This window comes from Aquila chrysaetos, chromosome 5 (assembly GCF_900496995.4).
Source record: "Aquila chrysaetos chrysaetos chromosome 5, bAquChr1.4, whole genome shotgun sequence".
Classification (NCBI taxonomy): Eukaryota; Metazoa; Chordata; class Aves; order Accipitriformes; family Accipitridae; genus Aquila; species Aquila chrysaetos.
In genome coordinates, this window is record NC_044008.1 from 68,157,572 (window position 1) to 68,166,274 (window position 8,703).

The following is an 8,703-nucleotide window of genomic DNA, read 5'->3' on the forward strand; positions in this document are numbered from 1 at the left end:
CCGGGGTTTTGCTGTCGGTGGTCTGTCAGGAGGTACGGCTGCTACAGTAAGGATGACAAAAGTCTTTCTGATGTCAGGAATTAAGCAGAGTCACCTGCTGCCTTTTGTTGGGTGGGAAGAAGGAATGAATGATGGAGGAAGCCAAAGGACAAGAGCTTGGTTTTAGGCAGGCAGGTCTTGTGTTGAGAGGGGCTTTTTCAGGAGGCACCTAAAGGTTTCTCTCCCCTTTGCAAATTCTCTGGTATCTAGTAGGTGAGGAGGGAGGTTTGTGCTACAGCCGAGATGTGCAGCCACCTCACTACTGCATTGTTTATCTGTCATGAAACTCCAGGAATTTGATAGCTTTGGAGAGCTGTCAGGTTGTGCTGAGATCACTTCTTAGGATCACTGTTATTAGGAGAGCACGTGTCTGCACGTGTGTGAAAAACAGAAGCGCAGAAGTTTGGCTTCCCTAAGTTAAAAATATCTTTTTCGAGTATTTAAATAAGCAGAACATAACTCTGAACTGGTTTGTGGCAACCTTTGATGGAAAGAAAGCCCAACTTGCCATACCGAGGCAGCACTGGACTGCAGAACCACCAGCCCCTTGTTCCACAACAGAATTGAGAGTATATTTCTGCACCTGCCAAGGATTTGAGCTGGAAAAGATAAAAGAAAGAGTGCAGGAGACGATGAAGGGAAAAGAGCTCTGTGGAAAAAAGGACCTGCCAGACTGTCCTGCGTCACTAGCCTGATGGGCCACGCCAAACAATAGGCACTGAGGTTTCTGAACAAATGACAAGCCTTTATTTTTTTCTGCACTGAAAGAAAAAAAATGAAGATGTCAAAACCACACCAAAAGTTAGTGAGAATTCTCCAAACGTTTGAACAGCAAAAACATTTCCAAGACAATAAAGCAAAGGAAATAGCAGTACATCTGGACTGATGATGGAAAGCCAGTGTTCTAGCTGTTACTTTTTCCAGCCACATGCAACAAGTGCTTTATGCTGACTGGATCTTTTGGCTTCTTGATCCCACCTAAGGCACAAATTAAGACACCTGATAGTGCTCTTCAGCTTGTGAAACAGCAGAATGTCAGCTCTGTTAAATAGCTCAGATTAAACAAGTTGTCTAGGGCTGACAAGCCCAATCTTTGATAACAGCAGCAAAGGGCTGAGAAAAGCGCTCCCCTACCCAAAGTGGAGCTCCAGCACACCCTGGTGTCAGAAACTGACATCGACAGAACTGGGGGAGCTCCAGTGCTGGAGAGACAATAACTGTGTGTCACTTTAGCTCGCTGACTAATGCAAGGACAACCTTCTGAAAGATGCTCGCTCTTATCTACGTTTCAGCGTTTTATGCTGATAAATACACCCCACCCTTTTGCACATGACCTCTTCAAAACAGCTCTACTGGCTGTTACCTAGACAAACTTTCCCCCAGCAACAGGCTGAGAGTCTCTAAACGCAAGAATGTCCCCCTCCAGGCTCCTCAGGAGAAGTGAGACCCTGGGTCGCAGCCAGCCCCTTGCTAAGTCCCCAAAACTAGATATGCGGTGCTACCCAGAGGTGCAAGTGCACGGGGAGAGCTGTGCCTTCTCATTTGCAGTGTCTCTGCAGCACATGTTGCTCTTCAGGGTTCCGAGGGCTTCGCCAGAAGAAGTACTTGTGATTGAGGGCTGCCTTGGCTGAGATGCGCCTGCTGGGATCATACAGGAGCAATTGCTGCCAAGAGAAAAACCCAGCAGATTTAGGATTTTAAAACCCAGATGACTGATTGCCCCTGCATGTGGCTGGGCCTAGATGCAGATGTTGGTCCTGCCTTTTCCCCTCTCTGGGCTTCAGGAGTAACCCACAGCTGAAGTTACTGGGGGGATTATGCTAGAAGGGTTTCTTGACCCTGAGTGTGGTAGTTTCCTAGAGGCACCTGCAGTGACAGTCCTACTTCAGAGCCAGGACTGAGCCCTATTCGATGATGCGGTGTTTCTGCAATGGCAGAGATGAACATTAGAGCCAGATCAGCTAATACACTTCCAGGTAGATCACTCCCAAATATCCCTGTTCTTTGCCCACTTTGAAAGGTCCTGTCTGTCCCTGAGTATTGTTCTGAGCCCTCACTCACCACCAATAAGTCTCTACCATCTCGATCTAAGTTGGGAACAATTTCCTTCATCTCCTTCCTTGCCCACCGGGGAAAGTCCCCCTTGTAGTCAGGCATCTGGGTCACCCCAGGCCAGGTTGCCTCAGTGGGAGTGCCCAGGGTGCGAAAGATGCGGAAGAGCTGATCAATCTCAGAGTCCCCTGGAAACAGGGCCTTTCTGGTCACCTGGGGAAAAAAAAAAAAAGCCAGTTTCCACCTTTCCATCAGCTGTGTGCCCTATTTCCTACTGCAAGCAACCCTTTGACCCAGCAGATGTAAACAACTGCATAGACCAGGGCAGTTACAATGCAGCGATTCTGCCAGGCAGTGGTTTGGAAAGTCACGGTTGTCTGACTGCTTGTCTCCAGCTCCTCTCCATGGATCCATGCTGCCCTGAGGCTGTCCCTCTTTCAGCCAGTCCCTTATCCCTCTTTGTCTCCAGTTTCCTAACACCTACTCTGGCAGACTAGCTCCCTCCCCACCTACTCACGCAGGCTCTGCTGCTCTGCAGCTCGGGGGCTTTGGGAGCTAGGGATAGTGCTATTACACTGCAGGGATAACAAGAGCGCTTCAGAGTGGAGTATGAACCCCCTAGGAGATCTGCTCTGCCATGCTCTGAGAGTGCTAGTTCTCTGCAGCCCACTGTGGGGACATCTGCAAGAGAGTCATCTCCTCCCAGCATCAAAATGCTGCAGCAACAAGACTGAAGTTACCCCTTCTGCAAGGAGAGGCATCACATTCCCATGTACGTGGAACTGCAGCTGGACTACAGAGGCTTCTTTGCCTCCTGTCAGGCCACTGCTGGCGGCAATTTCCTTCTGAGCCTGCAGCTAAGGGTCAGCTAACCCTCAGGTTGGACTTCCCATAAAACACACTGCAGCACAGAGTAGGATCACAGTATCACAGATGTTCTGTGTCTTGTTCCTCCTTCCCCACTTCCCATTGCAGCTGCATTCCCCTGCTCATTAAAGAGGCTATTTAAACCCATTCTACCATTTCTGCAAAGATGCAGCCGATGCTCCAGATATCCACAGCAGTCGAGTAGTATTTGCATCCCAGCAGTATTTCAGGGGCTCGGTACCACAGAGTCACCACCTGGTAAGGAACAAACAAACAAGCTTTGTCTAGTTTCCCTGGGTGAAACTAGAGGCATGGGATCCTGTCTTCTCCGCTGTAATGCAGTAACTGTACAAATCAGAGTGTGCCAAGACCATGCTGAATTAACAGACACCTTAGTGACAGCAAGGCTGGGATTAACAGATCATTCTTCAACAGGACACTCTGGAACAAATAAATATACCCTATGCAGAGACGGTGGGAACACAGCTTGCAGACGGGCTAGGGTAGAAGCAGTCAGCACATTTTGTGGGGACATGAGGTAACCCCTTAGCTGTGGGTTATGTTAAGAGCACATGCCTGGGCACAGCTGTGCCTCTGTTATGGCTGTGTAACTTGTGATGCTGCTGTTCACCCACTATGGATTGTGTACCCCACTCTCAGGTGGCAGGGAGTGTCAACAATACCTCATGAGTGTATGTGCGCAGGGGGACTCCGAAAGCTCTTGCCAGTCCAAAATCAGCCAGCTTGATTGCTCCTGCTTCGTTAATGAGCAAGTTCTGTGGCTTCAAGTCCCTGTGGATGACTCTGTGCGAGTGGCAGAAGCTCACGCCCTGCAGCAGCTGGAAAAGGTAGTTCTAAGGAGAGAGGAGATTTCAGACAAGGCCACAATGAAACCACTTTGAAGGCTGGATTGTGTGAACCAATACCCTTTTAATAATTTTTAGACCTGAATGGGAAAAAAAGACCTTGCTATAATGCAGCACCAGGCTTGCCGGCCACTACTCAGAGATGCACACAAACTGTTCCCACCCTACATGGGGACAGAGAGACTCCAAACCAAGCAGTGGCAGTCCCTTCCACCTATCTATTACTCTGTACAAAAGCAATTAGCAATAGATCCCTCAGTTGTCCTCTTAACAGCAGTTTGTTCTGCAGCAAGATGGGCTGGAGAGCCTGGAAACAGCTGAGAAAGAAATGCACTGAGCAATAGTACCACGAGGTTTTCCCAGCTGAAATGTTAGAGATCTGAGAGGTTGAATGCCTCTAGCCAAGGATGAATCTCTTCCAGATGCAGTCTGGGTAAGAGCAGCTCAGTGCTGGCTCTGCCCAGCAGAAGGCAGCAAGGACACATGCTCTCTGCTCCGCCTGTTAGCACTCCTTTCACGCTGTACCTTGACCAAGCTTAAAGGAAGCTCTCCAGTTCTGGATGAGTCCATGTATTTCTTCAGGTCCTGATTCAGATACTCAAACACCAGATAGAGCTTCTTCTGGCTGTGTATGACATCCAGAAGCCTGAAAAAGAAGTGCAAGTGCTCCCTTCAGTACCTTTCAGCACCTTCTCCAAATCTTTGCAAATACCCAAACATCCCTCCTCCCACAGATGCCTCTGTTCTGTGAGTCCCTTGGAGCAGAGAGGCAGATATAAAAGCAGCATCTAGTATGGGGCAGCAGTGGCTTGGACTAGCTTGTGTTGCTTGAGTGAAGTGGCAGTGCTGTGAGCTATTGCTGAGAACCAGGGAAGCGCAAGTGATTCCTGTATTTTCCTGTTTATTTTGCTCCTGTCTGTGCAGTCAGGGAAGGACAGGAAAACCCCTCTTGCTCTCTGAGCAGGAGCTCATCAATGAGCTGGTGGGGAGGGTTAATCCATGTCTTACCTGACTATGTTGGGGTGCTTCAGCTCCTTCAGCAGTGAGATTTCTCGGATCGCAGTGCTGGGGACGCCCTCCGTCTCCCTGTGGCAGAGATGGGCTGTATGGCACCCTGTTCCCCCAGTGGGATCCCACAGCCCATCAGGGTCCTGTGTCCCTTCTTCCTTCCATTGTACCCCATCGCCTGCCCAGGGGAAGGTCTCTAACACCCAGCACCCTGAGTTTGGGATGGAGCCGTGTGTGGGGTGGGCTGGGGCTAGGCAGGGGGAAATGGAGCTGTGGTGAAGGAGAGGGAGGGGGTGACCTAGGCAGTGCAAGCTCTGGGGCAGAGCTCGTTTGGGAGCACCTGAGGGCACATTTGGAGAAGCAACAACGGTTTGAATGTCAAAGCCTCGCTTTTCAGAGGTGGGGGGGAGACGAAAGCTCTTTGCCCCTCAGGCAGCCACCTCCACTGTCCTAAGGGGCCACCATGGGGTGCAGTCCCACCACCATGGCCCCCAGTCCACACTGACACCCCTCACCGTGGAGACAGCCCAGGGCCGACCCAGGGGAACAGTAATAAGCTTTTATCTGCTCAGTCCCCCCCACCCCCTGGAGGGGTTGAAGCTCACCCTGCTGGGAGCCTGAGCCCTGAGGGAGAGGCCACCTCCCAAAATGGTGGCTACTTGCCCCTGCCCTGCACCATAGAGCCAGGGCCAGGTAGCGCCGGGTCAGGCCCTAGCTGCTTGCATGAGCCGATAGAGACATTGTTTTCCCTCATGTCAGGTTTTTTTGAGCCTCTCACACCGTTTTGGACACCGGGCTGGGCTCAGGGCCCTCCTGCTCACTCCCATGGCAGGGCTGGGGCACTGCTGGGCTCAGCTGGCGGCCATCTTCACACAGATGGCACTGCCGGCCCCAGAGGAGCCATTCACCTTCCTCACCCCCCTCTCGCCTTGGCACCCTATTGCCGCCGCGCTGAGGAGGCAGCCGGCCTGGCACCATGGCGGGCCGGCTGGGTGCTGGGCTGGGCCGGGCCATGGCAGCCCCAGGACCGGGGCTCTGTCCCACTCACGAGTCCAAGCGGATCTTCTTGAGGGCCACCAGCTGCCCCGTGCGCTTGTTGCGAGCCTTGTACACAACGCCATAGGTGCCCTCCCCGATCTTCTCCACCTTCTGAAACACCTCCTGGAAGGCATCCATGGTGCTGCCTCAGCCTTGCGATGGCAGCAGGGGCGGCTGGCACTGCTTTCTGAGGTAAAAAAAAAAAAGAAGGGACCCCCCCCCCCCCAAACGTGCAGGTCTTTGCTCTCCCTGTGTGTCCCCTGAGCTGCTTTCGGGGTCTGGGTCCCCCCTTGCTGCTCCCCCAGGATAGGGACCTGCCTTGAACTGGAGCAGGTGGACAGGGCTGCCTGGGCACACTGGTGGGTGTCTGGGGGTGTGGGGAGTGTCTTGGGGGGGGTCTTTGGGCAGACCCTAATTACCAAACACGCTGTGCACCAACTGCTCAGGACTGGTTGCTTGTGACCCAGGTTGTGTGGTGCGCTGGCTAAACCAAAAATTGAGCAAAATGGATGTGAAGAGATGCTTTGGGCCTGCGGGAAAGGCAGCAGGGACTGCACAGGGCCACTGTTTGTGCAGTGCCTGGCATCAAGGGGATGCGGTGTGTAATTAGGGTTCCTTGGGACACGCTCAGGTCAAATACACAGCAGAAATGTCTTTTTGGGGGGTGGTGGTTTTTGGGGGGAGTGGTGGTGGGGGTTTTTTGTTTGTTTGTTTGGTGGTGTATTTGGTTTAGTTTTTTGTCTTGCACAATTGTCCCTTGAACCTCCCCACCGTGAGCTGCGCTGCTTGGTCAGCCTTTTGGAAGATGTCCTTGGCGGGTGGGATTAATCATTGACTTGACAGCTGACAGAAGACAAGATTAAAAAAAGAGTATGCATCGTGGCACCAGGAAAGGCCATCATGGCCACAGGAACTGTCTTCTGGAGGGCTTGGGGGCTCCATGTCTCTGGGTGGGCACAGCAGGACATGGCAGCTGACTGGCTGCGTGGGTCCACAGTGCAGACCCCAACTTTTAGGTGATCTGAAAAGGACTGATATAGCCCATTGCTGAGCCACCAGCTCAAAATCTTTTTTCAATTGATCCTGATTTTGGCAGGTTTTGAAAAAAACAAAGCATGGTTGCTCTGTGGCTGAAGGGGGATCCACATGGCCATCCACAGCAAACTCCTGTGGGGGTTCTCTGGTGGCTTGCAAAGGTCGAGTTTCCACTCACATTTCCATCTGGGGTCATTGCTAAATTTGCTCTCCTCTTCTGCCTGGTTGGGTTTGTGGGGTTTTTTTTCATAACACTTGTAGGAACCTGGTATTTTGGATATTCCCAGTCCTGGTATCTTGGGTATTCCCAACTCTCTGGCAAACATGGCCATTTGGATAAAATTTAAGCACAGGGAGGAAGATAGAACAGACAGGACATGAGGTATAAACATAAACACATCATGACAGTCACAGTTGTCCCTTACAAAACCAGGTTAGAATCTTGAGATCATGTCTTTGGACTTGGGCTGAACCAAGAGTGTACTGAGTCAGGGCTTTTGGATCTCCATAACTGCATGGAGAAAAATATAAGGCTCAACTATGATTAAAGCTTGTAGCAAGCACTGTAATTACTGAGCCATCTCAGGCCCTTGAATCAAGCCTGCTGGTAGCAGGTGACTTCACCAATACCTGTTGCATTTTGATCTGCTGCTGTGCGTTGTATGGCTTCAGTTCTCATTTTCTGAACATTTCACCAGAGTATCTGAGCAAAAAGCCGAAAAGGCTGCAGGTGGCTGAATTCCCCTGCAAACCACAGTCCCAGCTCACTCCAGGTCTGGGGATTCTTGTAGCACAGAAGACTCCTCTTTCTTGCACTAACATTTTACTCCCATCTCACGTTAGTGATTTTCTGCCTTTTTGTTGATGGTTTAATTCTGCTAGGTGGGCCTGGCACCACATTCTTAAACCAGTAGCTCTGATGTAACTTCATCTCCTCTTCTTGCAACTTTTTCAAAGCCAAGCACTTTGTTACACACCCAGTACTTAGGAGAAGGAAGAAAATTGCACATTGCTACATTTTCTTACATCATCCACAGGGTCTCTACAGGGCGTAACACATTTGCCTTAGCAAGAAAGAGGTTTTTAATCAATAAAAAGCCAGGCTGTCTGCTGTTTTCATCTTTTTTTAGGGAAATATCAATCAAAACCTTTACATGTTTCAAAAAAATAGTGATTTAAGGTCTCCTAAACTTAGTTGTGTCAAGGAAGAAAGTCAAGTGGTGATTCTCAGGGCACTGCAAATACTTATTTTAGAGCTAAAGTCAATCCCCCCCCCTTGGACACCAGCTCCTGAAAACCCAAAGAGGCAGGTGCTACTGAAAATAGTGACTCTTTGTTCTTCTTGTTTCTTTGTTGGTCAGTCCAGGTATGTGAGTGTTTTGCCAGGAACGCTCCCATGTGGCAGCTGAGTCATGGTAACCAAACGCATGGACTCATGGACCCGCAGCCACACAGGGCTAATGAACTTTGCACTAATGCCCTTTACCTCTGATCTGCGAACAGCCTGGTAATCCGCTGTGCTTTAGTAGTGGGTCTGGGTGTGAGCTGTTTAACTCAAGATTTGGAGACTTCTTTTTCTGACATCTCCAAGCCTTGCATTACAAAAGAACCAGTATAACTCAAGTGCTCCCTTTCCTTAACCACCCTTTTAAACAAGCAACAAACCTGCTTCCCAGACTTATTTTCAGTGATGACACCTGGCATGAATGGACAACCCACAGTCACATACTGACTCACGGTCTTCAAGTGTTTCCCAGCTTAGTGACTTGACTTTGCTATGTGCCATGGCAAAAAGCAG

The 8,703-nt window shown here is 50.4% G+C and overlaps 1 protein-coding gene across 4 annotated transcripts; it reads right to left on the reverse strand.

Moving 5' to 3' along the window:
• Positions 1–814: 814 nt before the first annotated feature.
• CDK3 (cyclin dependent kinase 3) lies at positions 815–8,555 on the reverse strand. 4 transcript variants are annotated; one of them, XM_041123321.1, is made up of 8 exons: positions 5,881–8,555; positions 4,833–4,910; positions 4,350–4,470; positions 3,642–3,812; positions 3,103–3,213; positions 2,832–2,833; positions 2,101–2,296; positions 815–1,703 (listed from the first exon to the last, which is right to left on the reverse strand). In XM_041123321.1, the coding sequence occupies exons 1-8, from the start codon at positions 6,006–6,008 to the stop codon at positions 1,578–1,580; spliced, it is 933 nt and encodes a 310-aa protein (XP_040979255.1). In that variant the 5' UTR covers positions 6,009–8,555; the 3' UTR covers positions 815–1,577. The 4 variants fall into 4 exon arrangements, with proteins under 4 accessions (XP_040979255.1, XP_029869643.1, XP_040979254.1 ...); XM_030013783.2 differs by lacking the exon at positions 2,832–2,833 and having other exon boundaries at positions 2,101–2,304; positions 3,112–3,213; XM_041123320.1 differs by lacking the exons at positions 2,101–2,296; positions 2,832–2,833 and having other exon boundaries at positions 3,112–3,213.
• Positions 8,556–8,703: the final 148 nt, after the last annotated feature.

What these genes read in the sequence shown, in the direction of transcription:
- CDK3 (XM_041123319.1), bottom strand. Translation starts at nt 6,008, where the DNA reads ATGGATGCCTTCCAGGAGGTGTTTCAGAAGGTGGAGAAGATCGGGGAG. An exon ending in AAGAAGATCCGCTTGGACTC is followed by an intron (nt 4,911 to 5,880) that starts GTGAGTGGGACA and finishes TCTCTGCCACAG; the next exon opens with GGAGACGGAGGGCGTCCCCA. An exon ending in GCTGCATCTTTGCAGAAATG is followed by an intron (nt 2,305 to 3,111) that starts GTAGAATGGGTT and finishes TTTTTTCCCCAG; the next exon opens with GTGACCAGAAAGGCCCTGTT.